This window comes from Achroia grisella, unplaced genomic scaffold (genome assembly GCF_030625045.1).
Source record: "Achroia grisella isolate CSIRO2021 unplaced genomic scaffold, CSIRO_AGI_Agris_v1 utg640, whole genome shotgun sequence".
NCBI classification, from domain to species: Eukaryota; Metazoa; Arthropoda; class Insecta; order Lepidoptera; family Pyralidae; genus Achroia; species Achroia grisella.
In genome coordinates this window covers 294,608-314,675 of record NW_026712977.1, presented here as the reverse complement: position 1 = coordinate 314,675, position 20,068 = coordinate 294,608, and the positions used below count along the sequence as shown (strand labels likewise).

Here is a 20,068-nt window from a genome sequence, read left to right as displayed (position 1 = left end):
GATTTACATCGATATTGTTGAGTTTTGCTGCCAAGAAAGGATATTCTTATTTCGTAGATATACGAGTATACTTGCAAAATAAAAAAAAAATATAGAAGATAGCTTTCTTTTAAATCAACTTTATTGATTTAACATTAAGTTATGTTAAATTATATTATTATTATTAACATAATAATATTCATAGGCTGTCTTCTATATTATTTCTCAAGTCAGACAATTTTTAAAATGCATAAAACTAATTGAACTTCTCTTTCTTACAGTTGATCCAGACTGTTGAGAAATTAGACTGAAATAAGAAAATGCCATATGTACATTTGGTAATGCCTAAATTTAACAAGGATAACTAAACAAACGCCGAATCTGGAAACAAAGGAATATATCACGAACCAATTGTAAGATTATATAACTTTTCAACGTTTCCATTATATTTTAATTAATCGACATTATTAATTAATAATATTGTACAAAATATGATTATTGTATGGAGTAATTATTAAGTGACATATTTCTGGCCCTATATTTTTCCTTTGCCCACAAACCAAAGAATTAAGACTTATATGTTGTTAATTTATATTATATCGACATTTAAAATACTTAATATAAATAATTTATGGATGTTTTTTAAGATACTAATAATCAGAATACTTTATTGGGGAATCACTTATATAATTTAGCTATTTATAATGATTATTTATTTATGACTTTAATTATTCTATACTAATTACATTTTTTGATGGACATGTAATTGTTAATGATAGTATAAGATCAAGCTTTTATAAATAACAAAAGCTTATGTTATATAAAAACTAAATTAAAATATATTTCTATTCTATATTCTTTTTTTTTTTGGGCTGACTACAGTACCTGAATCGTGATCCAGCTTTGTGATAAATTAATAAGTAACTAAACGCTTTAATTGTAAATGTATAATAACATTTTCATTTCAAAAGGTCTCAAGACATTAATTATTAACTGGATTTATAAATTTTATTAATAATATTAACATATCTAATATAAAAATATAGATGTTAAATGTTATTTATTAATTCAATTAATACTAATTAATTTTTGAACAAACGCGAGTGTAAAAGCGAATTATTATGAAATATTTATCGCATAATGGATCCCAATATAACACATTTAGTTTTAGAAGTATTAACCAATAATATATTACTAATTAATTTAATTATTAACAACTCTTGTAAAATGATGATACATATTTACTAAATACCTGATTGTGTAATTAAATGTATTCTCTAATAAAATGTTACAACTGTTCTTGAGGTAGTTAAGTAATTTATTTTTAACAATAAATATATGATAAGCTATTATAAAAAAAAATATTGTCGTTGCAGAAAAATCATATGTTTATAATACACACCTTATACAGGTGTAAACATATGATTTTTCTAAACAAGAGCTATGCGATTTTACTTCCTTTATTATTGCAAATAATTCTATTATAAAAATTATAATAAAATATAATTCTCATTTGTAGTATTTTATTTACATGTCAATTCTTTTATTTTAAATCTCTATATTTTAAGATTAAAGAATGAAGTCACTTACATTGTCTGTTTGTTCGCTTTGATTTTTTAAAGTACTCAACGGATTTTAATGCAAACTGCATTAAAATTATAACAATAGATAGAGCGAGTCAAGAGGAGGTTTATCTGAGTAAACGGCGGATAACTAGTATATAATAAAAAGGTGCAGTGGTCGCTGAGTGTACATTGATATATCAGAAAAGCTAACAATCTAAAACAAATTATTGGAGCACATCATAAACATAATAGAACCAAAAATAATTATTGTTACAATCTTTATTTATGGCTATCTTTATATATGTCCACCAACTACACACTGCCAAAATAAATTTTATTTATAATGTCGAAAATAAAAAGATGTAGAGATAGGGACAAACACAAATATCAGTTGTGTAGTGCTTATAAGTTATAGGTACTTAGTTATTTGGTTTAGAATGCCTCAATGCGAGTTGTCCAAAATTGTTAAAAATGTATGTCCATGTATGAATATTTATTGAAATTTCTAACGGTGACGTAAATCACGAATGCAGCTAGTAAAGTATTTTAAATGTATATTATATTCCAATCATTATTACATCACGCATCGCACTGATAACCTCCATATAAATAATTGGTGGCCACAGTAAATTTCTCAAAGGAATGTTTCCCGAGGGAAATCAATAAATCGGAATGGAACGGATAATTAAATTTTAATGGGTCCCGTTTACACTTAGAAATATTTACGGGCTCAGTCTGACGCCTACAAACCTCTGAGGCTTATTTATTTGACGCCACCGCATCGCGAGGGACCACGGTTTTGTTTACCCTTTTTATTGGCCCCGATTATAGATCGATACATCGTTACAAGTATTAAATCATTTATAGAGTATCATAAAATAATTTAAAAACTCACTCGTCATCATAAATCACCTTATAGATACTATATATATACTACTAACCCATTTATGACCTTTAAGTGCATTATATTCTTTTAGGGCCAAATAAGTTTCTGTAATTGTTTGACGCAAAAGGTACAGATTAGTTAGATACCACAGAATACTAGTTAGTCTTTCGATTAGAGTTTTTGTAGATAGGCGACTCGTACTGCCAAGCTAGCGTACTTTGCAAGTTGTATATCTAATTGCAAAGTTAGTCATGACAGGGGATTACAGAGTAGTGGTATGGAGAAGCCACAGGTATCACTGTGCATTTTGTAATGTCGGTGACGTTCATACGCGTACCTAATAAAGTAGTATAGTGACCCACCTGTTATGTAGCTCTGTAACCGTAACCGAAACTATCGGATATCCGGTATATAAAAATATTCGTAACCGTAACCGAATACGAAATAAAAATTTCGGATAATATCGGATAGGGACGAAGCCTAATAGAGACACGTTATGTAACCATTTTATTAGCTACTTATATTTTACTTTTTAAATTCCTTAAAACATTAATATCCGTAACCGAAATTATCCGAAACTAACGGATAATCCGAAATAATTTCATATCCATATCCGTATCCGTATCCGGCATAATAATCATTCCTATATCCGAAACCTATCCGTATCCGAAATTTCATATCCATAACATCCCTGATACTGAATGTGGATTCAATACTTTTGTATACTAACTGACTAAATAGCTGTTGACTATGTGGTGTGGACAGTTAGATTTCGTTTAGTGTGCCCTCTTAAATTTTTCTTTTTGATGGAACTTGCGCTGCGTGATATTTAATTTCAAGAATTGGGATATTGACACAAAAAAACATTTGTCAAATTATACTAATTTCGAGATGTGTGCGATTAATGAAACAAACCCTTCAGCGTAGATGTTTTATATTAATAAAACATTGTCTCGCTCAACGTACGGAAGTAAGTGTATTGACAAGGAACACTTATATCGCAATACCGCCACGATTACGGCATCAGACTGCAGTACTTGGAACCGAATGCGTAATTTTGTAACAGCGAAATAGTTATTTCGCACAGTGACCACAAAAAACGAGTACACAAAAATCGGCCCGCCAACGAATCGAACTCTGCATCGATCGGAATTAGAGCGACATTCCAGCACCTACTGCATTGGTACGTCTTTCGGCATGCTCCGCTGACAATACCAATTGTTGTCTTTTTGTTGATATTACGGGTTTATTTAAGTGAAATTGGATAAATGGTCATCTCACGATGTTTCGCTATTCAATCCGGCGTAGTGGCGTTGCGGCGGGCGGCCGCGTGATAGCCGGTCCAATGGTTTAAAATAAAACCAAAAACAGGGAAGAAAAGAAAGTACAGTTTGTGATGTAAAACAAAATGTGAGAAGGTTTAACTTGGTGTTATTAGTTCTGTTGACTTATAGACACAGCGTGCTACGGACAATATTTGTAGTGCCATCAGTTACACTCGAACCATGGATTTTATAAAGTATTTGACAGTGTTGGTGGTGTTCTGTTTCGGTGATGGAGAGTCAGGTGGACACGGAGGGAAACACCAGTAAGAGTTGTTTTTATAATAAATTTAATTTGAACATGCCGATGGCGAATGCTTGCAAAGTAATTTAGAACAAAAAAATGTGCTTCTGCATATTAATCACATATGCGAACTTTAATAATTTATATTCTACATATATCCATTCATTTTCTAATAAATTTTTGATAATAAAATTATTATATTTATATTTTCAATGCGAAGTTTTTATAAGCGAATGCTAGATTTATATAGGTAGATGAAGTTCAACAGGGAGTAATGCATTATTAACATTGATATCATTTTGCAGTGACCACGTCAGAATCCATATGCCGGAGTTTGTCCATCACGATCACCACACAAAAGTGATTACCATTCACCACCATCATCATAAACCGAAGAAGGAGCACCACCATCATCATCACCACCATCACCACAAGCCTCATGTTACTCATCATGTTCCGAATTACCACCATCACCATAAGAAACTTCATGTCACTACGAAGACAGTGTCTAAAGGTCATGGGCACAGTCATCACGGACATGGTCATCACCATGGTTCCCACGGGCATCATAGTCATACCAGTCATCATGGGCATCACGGCCATCACGGGCATTACGGACATCACGGACATCATCATCACGATCCGGTCTCTTACGACCCTCCTGTCTCCTACGACTCTCCGAGCACAACCTTCGAAGAAGACTTTGGCTCGTCGTTTACACCCTCAGCACCAGTGTATGGGGGTATTGCTCAAGCGCCTCAATACCATGGAATTACACCTCAGGTACATGGAGTAACACATACAGTGAAACAAGTGAAAGTGTTTGATTCATTACCAGGTGCTATACCCGGCAACATCAATGTTGATCCTTCTCACGGATACGAAGTAACAGAGGCTGATGATGATGACGACGATTCATTCAGTGCCGTGAATAGTCTACAACAGACGTACCCTGCGACCTTCTCGTTCGTACGAGGCGCTGATGCCCCAACACTTGATTCTTTTAGTCAATTAAGTCCTCAAACCTCTGTTCAGACCCACGATCCATTTGCAACTGCTCCAGAACCGACATCCGCTTTGGGTGATGTGGAATCCTTTACGGGAGGAGGGCAGCAGACAGCTTTTGCATCTTTGGCTCCCACTCACAGTGTAGGCATACCAGTATCAGTTAGTGCTGAACCATCAGCCGAATACCCAGTAACATATCCTGAGGATCAAACAGGATTTGACAGTCCGCAGAACTCATTCATAGGTTCCACTGGTGAAACAGCACTTCTATCGAATGACGACAATAGCATCAGCGAAGAGACTCCCGTCTCCTTCTCCAGGGCTGGAGGTATACAACAAATAATTAAGACTGGTGGAATTGAAACTGTTGTTTATTAAAAAAGAACACAACTCGCAGTTTATTGTAATAGAGGGCGCCATTGTATTATAACGTAAATTTCAGTTATTAGTTAAATAAATATTAAACTCAACCAATTTTATAAAAATATATATATATAGTACGAATCGGTTGTACAAATCGATTTTTAAAATTAAAAGTTATTATTAATTTTGGATAATGCCAGACGGAAACTGGTCTAAGAGAAATGGCGCGAAAGATTCGTTTTAGAAATTATGGACATCGTAAAGATTTTAATGTTTGGGGAATAAACATTTAAGAAAGGTTAAGATATTAATTAACTTATGCAAGGAATTAACATACAACAGCTATTAAAAGAATGATTTCCCCTGTTAAGATATTTCTTCATTACTCTAGTGAACTTTTATACCAAAAGTGTTTCTAAATATAATTGTTCTTTTCAATTTATATCAGTATAAGACTAGACTACTTGTTAGTGTTATAATATGGCGGTACCACTTCAGTTAATTGTGTATTCTTCCCCATTTAGGTGTAATGACGCCAGTATATTTATTCAATAATTATATAAACAAACCTTATCACTAATAAAAAGCTGTGTATGGAATGTATGTATGTATGAGCGTGTGTATGTGTGAGCATATGACAGAACAATATAGTTACCAAGAAGCAACATCTCGTAGTTATTATATAATATTACTAAATACAAAATTGCAAAATATTGCCTACAATTTTCGATAATCTCTAATTTAATTCATATTTTTACATATTGTTTTGTTTAATTTTATATTTATTTTGTTAAATATAGTAAACTTATGTAGTTGTTAATAGACTATTGTGAGACTATTTACTTACATTATACGTACAAAATATTATAAGGTTAAGTATTGCATTTGATATTTGTCGTAGAATAAACCCAATCTTTATTATAACCATCAATGATCCTTTGTTATTTAATTTAAAAATAAATATTTAAATAACTGATAATTGCTGTACTGCTTTTTGGCAAAACTCCCAGTTATTAACAATTTTCTCGAGTATAAATTGTTAATAACGTGAACTTGAACTCAATTACTAGAAATAATTCTTTGATATCAACGCGATCCCTATGAAAAAGATCGTACTTAATTTCTCCAGCAAGATGGTGTCATGAATCCTATTAATGTATAATCCTGAATCCATTCTTACAAATATCCATAACAATGTCATTAGTTATTTGCAGAAAAACATGGTAATTAGTTATTTACTTTTTTACTTAGCACAATAGTGATGCGTCAGTTGCTGGCATGCAAACTTTGTAAATAATATTTATATTAAATAAAAACAATAAGTATAAGTATGTAGAATACCATGTATTATTATAATAACACATGGTAGAGTAGATGTCAACACTGTTGGTACTCAAATATATAAATAAATTGCCATACGTAATGTTATGTTCTTGTTGCAATTTCACGCACTTTTCATCATCTAGTGTAATTTTGTGGTACTTTCTCTCGGTTTTCATTAATATCCGTAATCGGCGTAACTGGTAATCATCTTTGAAAGCACTTATATCATTAGTTATATAGTCATAATTTATTGCACCTAAAAGTATATGACAATACGACTGGACACGCCCCAGATCCGGCATTGTTCAATCTGTGAAAAATAAACCGTGTCTAATACCAACAACGTAACGGATAGAATACTTTGATAACAAGAAAAAAGCATTGGTGACAATATTGCGTAATACAATAGTAGATTGTGTTGTTGATATGCTGGCTGGAAATAGATTTACGATTACATTTTTGTTAAAAATATAACAAACTTTAATATTCTAAATGCCGGTTCTTTTCTAGTCTATTACAATGATGAATATTTTTTATGTAGTGTATATATTGTGAATATTCCACAATGTGGTTCACTTTGAACCACATTGTGGAATCATCTTCCAGCAATGCTATTTCCGAACCGATATTATATTTAGACCTTCAAGAGAAGAGTTTATTACTTTATAAGGTTGACAACGCACTTGGGCGCCGGTAATCATTTGTATATATATATACTACACGATGCCAGATGGGGCAGTTGAACACTTTACATTTCCAAATTAACTGGGAGTATGGAACGCTATATGTAAGGAACATTAATCTGCCCTAACACTGTTAAACAATGTGTTATAACACTGTATCCAAGCACATAATAATAATAACAACAAAAATAATCCAGGACAATTCACACAGCGCTAATTATTACCGACATAAGCAGAGCTTGTGCTATACTACTATACAGTACCTACTAGAGAATTAACAGAATACTGAAATACAAAATCTGGTAAATACGATAGATATTATTATTATACTAATATTATAAAGCTGAAGAGTTTGGTTGTTTGTTTGAACACGCTAAGATCAGGAACGTAAGTTCCTTATCTTAGCGTTGGTTCGGTTGGTTCGAATTGAAAAATTCTTTTTGTGTTGGGTATAGTCCTTTTGGGTGAAGGCTTTAAGCAATATAATATACTTCTAGTACTTCTTCTAGTACTTCGTCGATCAGTTAATTTTACTAATATTACAGCGATCTGTTCATTATATAATGCTTTAGTTAGAAGTCACCTAGAAAATAATGCAGTCATTTGGGCTCCACATGAAGCTAAATATAGTCTCATGTTGGAACGCATTCAAAATAAATTTATTAGGTTTATATATTTAAAGAAATATGGACCCTTTCTACCCGCTAATGTATCCTAATCTGTTTGTATTAGGTATGGTAGGGTACAATGAATTGCGGGTGCGGAGAGAGTTATGCCTAGTGTTATATTTATTTAAATTGATTAGGGGTAAAATTAACAATAGCCAGGTGTTGAGTTGTGTGGAGTTCTGTGTTCCAGATAAATATGTATGGTGTCGCCGTCGACCGCAACTGCTGGCTGTGCCGCGCGGGGCCACACACTTACTAGGCAAAGCACCAGTCACAAGAGCACTGCGTACATTGAATCATATAACGGAGCAAATAGATCTATTTTCTTGTTCTCTGAATGAGTTCACGAAGATCGCTTTATTTATTATAAGTTATAAATAATTTAAAAAATAATGTTTGCTGCACTATTGTATTAGGCTAAGACCTGTAAAAATAGATGTAAGTGTGGAAAAATAAATAAATAAATAAATATTATGCTACGACCAATAAAAGTGAAGCATCAATGGAAAATGTAACACATACGGGAAAAATTATTCGTATAATAAATGTCAACTAAGTGTGATGCAGACAAAGTTGCGTGGGTCACCTACACTAATATACATCGAAAACACCCAACAAATAATCATACTCATGCAAACAAATGTTATTACTTTTATCATGAAAATTTATACCATGCGAGGAATCGAACCCGCAATCATAGGAAGTAAATGGTATGCTAAAGCACCTGCGATGGTCTAGTCGTCAGATGACATCTCTGTAGCGGAAAAACGAATACAGTAACCGGCGTAAAAATACAGTAACCGAACGCCATGTGCCAGTTGAGAAAAAGTTTTTATAACAATACAATAATTTCCTAAACTGTTGAACAACACGTGTTGATGGAAATAATAATTTATAGCAGAAACATATACAACAATATGAGTATTATTTTTTGATATATTATCATTTGTTGGTACCTAACTGTTACCTAAATTCAACTGTTACCTAAATTCAAACTTAGGTACCAGGGAACAATGGAAAAGGTAAATATTAGATGCAAAATAAAGATATTATTATTATTATATAAAAAAGCGTTTATTTTGTTTATGGTTCAGAAGAAAATTATTCTCTTTATTAGCGACTAGCGGATTTTTGCAATGAATGTCAAATTCAAATTCAAAATATCTTCATTCATGTAGGTCTATTACAGACTCTTATGATATGTCAAATCTACCGTCAGTTCGGAATGATTTCGAGATGAGAAGAAACTAAGCTACTGAATTCCGTACACATCACACAATTGCAGGACTTCTGCTCATGTATACTTACTCAACTAATGAGCAATAAAATATACCTGAAGCCATCGCCAAGGAAACTTTGTCTTCGTCTCCAACGAAGAAGAGAGACTAATATCTATGCGATCTAATAGATAGGATTAGATAGAATATAATAACCTGATATTTTTATTAAAAAAAATCATTCTTCTTTTTTTACGGCCTCGATAATCTTCGGTTTAGCATACTGCTTTACTTTCCCATGGTCGCAGGTTCCATTCCTTTCTCGGTACTATATAATATTTTTATTCATGAGTATGCTTGCTTGTATCGGTCTAGGCTTTTTCTATGTATAAATTGTAGGTATCTATAAAAAAATATTTTTTTGTTTGTATTACATTATTGTACTAAAATTGCATTCAGGTATTTTTTATATCAGTTTTCAAGTACTCCTTTCAGCTCTTTTTAGTTAGAAATTGGATGGCACTGTGTGTATTGATTATTATTCTACTTAAAGTCAAATAAACTAAGTTAAGACTAATAAAACATCACTATCATGTTTTTAAACAACGAAAATGAAAAATTACCAACAACTAAGACCACCTGTTATTTTAGATGTTGTTCCCTCTTGTAATTTTTTTTTCTACTTAATACAAGAAGGAAACGTAAATAGTTTCTCACGTAATAATGGGACGGAAAAGGTAAGTTTGAAAACAATAAACAGATAAAAAGAATGATTTCGCTAAATGTACCAATCACCTACTTCATTGTTACAGCAGTAAATGATAGATATAGTACATAAATGATGTGTATCTTCTATAAAACAAATATAACAGCATAAAACAAAGTTGCTAGTTTCATATGTCCGTACATCCGCTCACTTCTTCTAAACCACTCAACGGATTTTAATGCAACTTTCATTATTGTTTCGAATTTCTTCGTATTTATATGTATAATATGATATAGCTATTCAACTGCTATTACATACATTACAGCTAAGTAACACTAAAACCGAAAGGGGTAGAAATAAACGTTGGATTACCATAAAGAACAGATGTTTGTTTTTATTATATTTTTTAAATAATAATAATTGTAAAGTTACTCATAAATTATTTCAAAGCTACACGCAAGTTTATTGTGTTTCTTTCGTTTTCTTGTGATGACACAGATTTCTGAATGAGCGGTAGAATAAAAAATAGGTAATGACTATTCAAAAGTTTAAATGTAACTTTATTTGAATAAATAATTTTCTTTCCTTTCCATTCCATTCTATGCTGTAATTATGATTTATTACTAGATAAAACACAATCATACATTTCCATACGTAGATTGTTTAGTTAAAAAAAAAGAAATATAGGTATATGAATGGGATCGTTTATGTATGTATGTCATGAATGGTTAACAAGCTAACGTCCATCTAATGGTAAATGTTAACCACCGTCTATATACATGAATATCACCATAAACATCACGTTACCATGTGCCGTTCGTGATATAGTACTCTTGCATTTACCATTTCGGTATATGCATTTTGTACTAGCTGTGCCCGCGGTTTCACTCGCGATAACTTTTAATAAAAAATATAGCCTATGTGTTATTCTGACATATAAGCTATATTACTGTAAAGTTTCATCAAAATCCTTTCAGTAGGTTTTTTGAAATAGTAACAAACAATTGTTACTATTTCACACAAAACCTACTGAGTATGAACTAACAAACTTTCGCGTTTATATGTATAATATTAATAACATTAATGAGTATATGTCTGGATATATTTTTAATAAACCTATTACTTTTTTTTACTCTGTTACGCGTTTTATTTATGTATTTAGTACCGATACAAATAAAAGTGTAGGCAAATAACTTTCTGTACTATAGTCACGTTCGTTTGGTCTTGGAAAATGGCAAAAAACAAATATAAAATATGGAGAAAGTAAAGTGTTAGTTCAATTATTACCTACGCTGGGACTCAACGCTTATTGTATCTTGCCTATAGTATTTATCACGTTAAAGACCACATGGCCACATCGTCACTTTGCAACGAAAGTAAATATACACGTTGGGACCGAGTAATCACCCGTGGGCACAAATTATTGTACACTAGAACATACCAAAAAATAATATACATAATTAACAATAAATAAAATGCCGATCCGTATGTGAGAAATAAAATTTTACAACTCGGTCTTCAACGTGTTACTTAAAAAAAAAACTTATAAATTAGTAATTTAAACTCCATCGAGGTTCGAAGCCCTAGTGGTGTCCTCAGACTGGAGTATCTGGCTATCAGCCGGTATATCTCCCACCTCGGTTTTGGAGTGCTCTTTTGCTAAATAGAGTTGTAATGGACACAGTATGGCCAATAGTATTGAAGAAACAAAAACCAGCACTAGGCGAGGGGTCTGCAGTACCAGTAATTGAAATGGCAAACAAGCTGGCAAGTGGCAATCATTGTCTATATATATACACAATACGATGCATATCATTCGATACCCATGGCGATTCATACTTGTTTTTCCGAAGGGCGTAATTTGCGTGAAAGAGTAACAAACATCCATACTCACAAACTTTCTCGTTTATAATCTTAATAATTAATAAGATTAATGAATATATGTCTAGATATATAATATTTTTATTACTTTTTTTTACATTTTTACGCGTTTTGTTTGTTTTTAGTACAGATACAAATAAAAGTGTAAGCAAACAACTTTCAGAGTTGATTGTTGTTGTTGTCATTATTGGTTTGTTGATTGGTGATGTTTTTTTAAATGTTGATTCAATAATTTCTCTGTCTTATACCTGAGTTCAACTGAAATATATCTTTCAAAGCAAGCTATTTCTAAGCTGAAATATATAAGGCAGAGGTAAACGCAGACAACTTAGTGGTAAAGGTTGCTTCATCAAATATTATTAAAATTTCTTAACAGTTATATATAAATTAGTACGTTTAGAAGTAAAGGGTTAGAAATAAAAATCAAATATAGAAAACATATTATTTAACTTAATAACAGCGTGCATAACATTATTAACAAAATCCCTAACAAACAGGGACAACACTCATAACAACAGTCTTAAACTATAACATTGTAAAAGCAGGTAGGTTTTAGGCGACCACATTTTCTATAGTTATGAACTATTATTTACATTGCTCGCACAAACTTTATACAACTGGTCTAAAGACCTTTGAGTACAAATGCATTTTATATCTCGAGAAAGCTAACCTACCATTAAATATAATGAATGAGAATCGTGTTTCTATTGAAAAAAAATCGAATTACACGGCAAACTATCGATCAAACGTGATTTAATGTACGTAATGTAACCTAATACAGGAAACGGATAAAATTGATGATCACTCCAATATTCATTGGGCTCGCTCGTACCCGTAATACCTGCGTCTGTAATTCATTACGACTCGTGTGGATCTTGAGAGGTTATCATTCAAGTATACAGCTCCCATCCAACAAGTTTATACACAGAAAAAACACATAAACTATGTCGCCGGTTGAGTTATAAATAGCTATAAACTACTTGTCATTTTAACACTCATGTAACAAGAAATACAGTAATTTATAAATGCAGTTGGATTATGTAAGAAAAGATTGACGGGTTCTGCGTGTGACATTTGATACATTACAATTTGTATAGATGAGTTTATAACAGAATCGTCAATACTTCTTCACGACAATTATACAAGATGGGGTGCTCAGAGCATTCTTAACATACCCATATTTTATTCGGTACATTAAAATCCAGGAAGAGAGATTAACGAATTCTTTCGTATTAATTTGATTTCTTTAAAATAATCATATGTTTGGTTAGAAATTGATAGGTAAAGATTTTTAGGTCTATCAAAATAGAACTCACGACTTTTAGATCTAAGTTCAGTTAGTGAACAACAGGCTACATGCTAATGGTACAAATATATGAGAAATATTAAGTAATTACGTAATCCAACTCGAGAATTACTTTTCGAAGGGTATACTAAAATCTGAAAAGGGTATATGTAGAACGAAATTGTAGTGATTTGTACTGCATATGATATTTGACTCTACTGTCTATAATGTTTGGTTCAATATCCACCATGGCCTAATTCCGAGCCTTCATCACCGGCGCCAGAGAGTCCGTAACCTCCATGGTCTCCGTCGAAGCTCACTGGAGACTCACCATAACTGCCATCATGACCTTCGTCTGCTGCACCCCAGCCGTGACCTGTTATCGAGAATGAATTCTTAGGTTATGTATTATGGCTGTCTTGGGTTATTATACTGCACATTTGTGCATAATCATTATTACATACTATAAAATAAAGTCGCTGTCACTAGGGACACACCTATGTATGCTTAAATCTTTAAAACTATGCAAAGGGTTATGAAGCGGTTTTTTTTAATAGATAGGGTAATTCTAGAGGAATGCGAAACTGCGGAGAGAAGCTAGTGTTATAATTTTAAAAAAATCAGATATTGTTATTAAATATTGAATTGTCTATATACATCGTTACACGATAATAATAGCATATTAATATTATATTTCATAAATGGGATATGGATAGTTTAGTTTAGTTTAGCCGCCGATGTCTATTCTATATACATGTTTTAAATTACGCTACAGATTTTAATAGATTTTTCTGCAATAGATAGAGTGATTCAAGAGTAAGGCTTATATGTATAATATATGCTAACACGCATATATTATACATATAAGTATAGAACAAACCGCAAAATTCTAAGAATTGTAATGCATCCGTGCGAAGCCGTGACGAATCGCTAGTATGTATGATTATACTTTAATTTTTGTTATTCTCCAATGTCATCAATATTAAGAATTTCCCGTTAAATATGTAGAAATTTTTCGATTAGTACTAAATAATAATTAATTCCGTTTCTTAATTAAACAAATTAAATAATTGCATAAAATCTCAATTAGTTTATACTATTGATCTAATTAAAAAAAACTAAATATTGCCCCATATACTATGCTAAAACGATAGAAAAAAAGTACTACATTTTCGCACGTATAGTGAGTACGTAGCAAATCACATGATAATTAAAGTTGAACAAAAGGTTCTAAAAGACATATATATTGTGAACACGTTTACACTAGGTGCAAATCTTGTCTATGATTTTTTTACAATTAATTTTTTTTGGCTTTTTTTTTCAATTCACACAGCGCCACCTAAACCGAAGTTAAGCTAACTAAAGCTTGTGGTATGGGTACTAGATAACTGATACATATACATAGATATATTTTTTTGTAAATACATACATATTATACATAGAAAACACCCAGCCCGATACAAACAATCATACTCATGAATACAAATGTTTGTGCCGTGCGAGGAATCGAACCCGCGACAATAATAATATAAATATGTTGTTTATATATTAAGAACCAAGTGTTTGCTATCAATAAAAAAAGAACATTGATTGAAGGAGTTAATTTGATATTATTATAATAATCCAGGACTATAGCGCCTAGCGCCATCTATACCCAAAATAAATAAATTGTGTACTATGGATTACACACAGAAATCCTTATATTTTTTATAAACACGTACCGAGAATACTATACATAGACACCTAATATATATAGCAAACACTGCGATTAATTTAAGCAATTATACTCATTGTTTGAATAATGCAAGATCGAACCTGCGACATCGAGCGGTAGACGGTGTTAAGCCGCTAGACCAAGACCGTTGAACAATAGTGACCAATCTTGGCAAAGCCAGCTCAAAACTTTTTAAGAACGACAAGTGCTATTGTACTTTAAAACCGTAAGCTATTTTGAATGGTTTTGAGTCATCAATCATCATTAAAAATACATAGGGTACTTTCTCGAAAATGTCCTTTCGTGTGCTTTATAATAAAGTGTATTTACTTAAAAATAGAAATTTTGTGAAAATACGTCATTACTGTCTCCACATTAAAGTCAATTTCGAAATATTTCTACTCTTTTCAAATAATTACAATATATTATCACACGGTTGTTTTTTTTTTATGTAACGAATATGATAAACAGACTGACGGCTCCCACGTGATGGTAAGTGGCAACTGATATTACGTCATCCAGTGTAAAGCTCATGCGATGCCATTCTTGAGGACTAAGATATTAACAGTCAAAATCCTATAATTTCACTGCCAAATCGCATCCATAGAAACATAGCTTATGAAGATTTATTTGAAAGTGCCATCTGAAATGAAACAATCATTTCAGATGGTACTCCAAACCAGTTGAAGGACTTATGGAGTGTCTGAAGGCCAACTCCCACCTGACGTATTTAGCCTGAGGCACCACTAAGAGTTCGAACCTAGGTTTAGGCCGTAATTGCCGTTTGATTTTTAAATCCCCGTTTGAATTAGACGGAGAGGCACCGGTGTGGAGCGCCCGGGGGCGCAAAGACGCCCCGTTGATTACGCGATATGGTGTGTTTGAGGTCGTCGTCTTCGCCGGCGAGGACGGTGTCGTGTGTGGGCGATGATTAGGAAATGATCACTCTTCTTACCTCCCCCAAAGTGGGGCGCCGGTTTTGGTTCTCCATACGTGTAACCAAGTACTTCGTAGTGGTCATCACCACCACCGCCTCCGCTCTTGTGGTGAACATGCTTCACAATCGTGTGCTTGTGGTGATGATGTTTCACGAACAGTGGTACGTGGATGATCACCTTCTTGTGACCGCCGCCGTGACCGCCCGCCGAGATCAGTGTTGCCAACTCCACCACACAAACAATTACCAACTGGAAAATCAAAAAAGTATTTTCGTTATTTTAAATTCCTATAATATTGTTTATAGTTATGCTAGACATGTACTCGCAAAATATGTTATGGTTAAAATTCTTCTTAAAGTATATATGTATGTTGTACAAGTTATGGATTTACGGAAGAATAATAACAGATTTCTTTAAATCCTACGCCACAACTATTACTTTATATTTATGCTAGGATTAGGGGTAGGATACCCTTATAATGATGCATAATATCATGCATTAACGCCATAAATATAAAGTAGTTAATGCAAGAATTGAATCCGCGATAAACGACCGTCAATCGTGACGCTGCGTGCTGAAACGCGAGGGAGTCATTACGAAAGAAAATTTTGATGTGTGAGAATTAGTGTGATAGGAATTGTGATAAATGAATAAATAATTGGGTCTACTTTTGGGGGAAATAACAGTTAATCACCTGCTCTAATAAAAGTAAGTAGAATTGAAATTGTCTTTAATGAAGTAGGTTAAAATGAAGGCTTGAATGAAAATAATATTGAACTGTTTTCTATAAGTAACATTTTATGTAAGTATATATAATAATACAATATATAATAATGTAACAAACACATAATTCGCAAATGCATTCTAAATATATTACATAACAATTCGCAATTTGATTTTGTAATTTGCTATGCATAAAATCCATTATTACAATTACACCATTCAAATTAAAAACTTTACTTGCTCAATTATTCAAAATATTGGAAATGGGGTTGTAAAAGAAAAAAATATATATAAGAGTTCGAATTAATAAATGTATCGAATTAATATCGAATTAATGTATTTCATCCTGTGAAGATCTACTCAGATTTATGTTATCCGATTGTGGTATAATAATGGAATGTTCCACTTTCAAATTTCAACTGAGAAATGACAGCATTAAAGACGCCATTCACTCTGGACGTTTTTTTTCTTTTTTTAGAGTCTCCGAGTTGTATTTGATGATTACTTAACTATCGGATAGTTATATTATGCTGCGGTGCTGACTACTTCCGCATATTAAGTTGCAAATTTTATGCCCTAACATTGTTTCAAAGAACAATACATAATTTTTTTTATTTAGGTCTCGAGAGTGCCTGAATTAGTCTCCGGCGAGGCTTGCGTCACTAACAACAAAATAATGGTTTTATGAATTTTGTACCCAATTGTGAATTTATTTTTAATACGGAATATTTGCAAGCATACCTCTGAATAGATATTATTTTTACCAATAATATATTTATATATAATAATATATATAGTTATATTTTCTATATACTCTATAATTGAACTTTCATTTTATACCTATATATCTTATTCTATTTATAGCATGTTACTATATTTAATCTGTAATATTCAAAACATATGAAATTAAGATATTTACTGTCATTTATATAAAAGGACTAAGGAAATAAAAGAATTACATATTTTTCAAAATTGAAGCGCGATTAAAACTATGTTTTGTTTATGGTAGCATCCCTTAATTAATATTATGAAGACGAATTGTTTTTACATAATATTGCAATTATTTTGTAACTCACCAGAAGACGTGCAGACATCGTGCAAATGTGATGAGAGCAGTAAGTGACCGAGCGCGGGTACAGGCAGCTGGTGTGTGATAAAGAAATTTAAACAAAACTTCCTTTTATATCGCAACGTGGTCGCGTTTCGCGACACTGGCTCTCAATAGCTTCTATCTATTCTACATCACGTGCAGAACCATCTAATTTAAGCCCTAAAGCCAGACGTAAGGGATCATATTCGAAAATCAAACGCAATTTTCTTACGTTCAAACAGTTGCATTGGAATTTCAGCTGGACCACATCGACCTAGAGCTTATAATTGAAGTTGCAGCTTTCAGCGTGGATAAATTAAAAAATCTATCATTATAGTGAAAATGTGGTCTACATTATGGTCGTAGAGTGGAAATTCGATCGTAGTTTAAAGATGACAATATTGCCATAAACCACAACCGAGCGAGACGAAACAATACCTGCCCAAGTATAGGCAACTCATCAATCTATTAATGAGAATCATAACCAGAAAATATTAATATGTACTTACCTATAATTGAATTAGAGTGAACGTGATGGTTTAACTTTTTAAGTCTTTTAGCTATTTCGAATCTCTTTGGATATAAAATACTGTCTATTTTGTACGCTGATAATAATGGCTTGAGAGCTTTCTATGGGTAAATATTCTGTCACTAAACTTAGGGTTTTGACAAATTGTAGTATCTTAATCGAAGTCTCTAAAATTAGTCAAAGCCTAAGAATAGAATAGAATAGATTAGAAAATACTTTGTTCAAATAAACTTAATTTAAGTACCTACTTTCGAATAGTCAAAATATTTTTTTAATCTACCGCTCATTCGGAAAGCTGTCTCATCAAGAAGAAAAGAAGTCAGAAAGAAGAGAAGACATCGCAAGAAACTTGCTCTTTTAAATAATCATTGTAAGCATTTTTCAAGTCGAAACGTGTAAATACAAAATAATTTATTAGGGTCAAATATAAATACACAATTAGATTAAATGAGGTTACTTTTATTACTAATTATAATACTGCATTATGGTGACTATATGATTCTACAATTCCAAGTAACTCGATCGAACAAATAATTAAAAAAACCCAAAAATTGGAAAAATATTACATATTTTTTTACAAAAAATATCTTTATTTTTTCCTGATGAGATGACTCTTAGCTGTTACCCTTTTCAAAAAGCAATATTTTTTATATATTATTTATTATATCGTTGGATGGAGGAATCTTATAAAGTTGGACGAGGGCCTCGCTGACTGACACGTATCTCTGCCATTTTAATTGTTATTTATATTTTCAATACTAGAAATAATTTGTGTTTTTAATTTTTTTCAATACTAGAATAAATTTTATATGTGAATTCATGTCTAATGGCCGAGTCCTAAAGTTATTTATATTAATTTATTTCGGGGTGGTGTCTCCTCATAAAAGTTTGTAATCAAATTCATATAGATTAATAAAATAACCATACATAAATTACGTCAAACCAACTACAGTAAATTTAAACCCCATATTACAATTAGGCAATTATAATATTTAAAATATCATTAATAAATTCAAATTAGATGTCATAATCTAAGACAAGTAGTCCTAGAAGTGTGGGACGGGTCCTAGGCTTCATGTTTTTACACAAACTTTGTAAGTATTATTAAACAATGTCATACATTGTGTAACACTGTACCACTTAACGTGTAACATAATTTATTTAGTGATTACTATTTCGCATGTTATAACCGTAGCCTTCCATTGAATTTATTACAATGTCTACTAATATTGGAAATTGGATGCATTACAATTTAAGCATACATTAGTTTTATTTACAACTCGTTAAAACGCGTTATCACACATTCATGCAGGGTGACCGGAATTGCATTAACTTTACCGGACAAACAGGAATTATTCCGATTATATATGTGTAGGATAACTTTTGTCTCTGTAATTGAGGACAACTGATAAACCTTTGGGGGATTTTTTCAATATAATAGATTTCATAGCAAAAATTGTTTGAATTTCTCATTGTATGTTGGTATGATTTGCGTGATATTTTTATTCTGTTTTTGTAGGTTTCGATTTATTTCAATTGCTTTGCCAATGAAAAAGTTATATAGTTATAGACAAATTATTATGATTAATAGTGGTCAAAAATGTAAGCGGAGCAAGTTACCTCAGGGTCTGAACAAGCGGCCCAAATAACGGGGATTATTTCTAGAAAAAAGACTATTGTACTTAGGCACAATAACTGAATACATCCTGATACGCTGATAAATATTCTATTGATATGTTAAGAAGCTATCTAACAAGACTTATTTTTCATGAAGATATTAGCAATTTTCGAAAAATCGGAACTACCAACCCCACCTCCCTCCACAATTGTTATTCAGAACACAATGGATACAAACTTGCTAGCTCAGCTAGTCGATAAATATACTTTTAATGTTGTCCACTATTATCTCCCCACACATAAACAAAAGAACTACATAATTGCTCA

At 32.1% G+C, this 20,068-nt stretch overlaps 2 protein-coding genes across 2 annotated transcripts; one reads left to right on the top strand and one right to left on the bottom strand.

Annotated features, from left to right (window-relative positions):
• Nucleotides 1-3,863: 3,863 nt before the first annotated feature.
• Nucleotides 3,864-5,382, top strand: LOC131849332 (protein dissatisfaction-like). Its single transcript, XM_059199372.1, has 2 exons — nucleotides 3,864-4,018; nucleotides 4,302-5,382. Exons 1-2 carry the CDS (start codon nucleotides 3,936-3,938, stop codon nucleotides 5,380-5,382), a joined length of 1,164 nt encoding a protein of 387 aa, XP_059055355.1. The 5' UTR covers nucleotides 3,864-3,935.
• A 6,956-nt stretch (nucleotides 5,383-12,338) lies between these two features.
• Nucleotides 12,339-17,646, bottom strand: LOC131849311 (uncharacterized). Its single transcript, XM_059199350.1, has 3 exons — nucleotides 17,582-17,646; nucleotides 15,800-16,031; nucleotides 12,339-13,506 (listed from the first exon to the last, which is right to left on the bottom strand). The coding sequence occupies exons 1-3, from the start codon at nucleotides 17,597-17,599 to the stop codon at nucleotides 13,367-13,369; spliced, it is 390 nt and encodes a 129-aa protein (XP_059055333.1). The 5' UTR covers nucleotides 17,600-17,646; the 3' UTR covers nucleotides 12,339-13,366.
• Nucleotides 17,647-20,068: the final 2,422 nt, after the last annotated feature.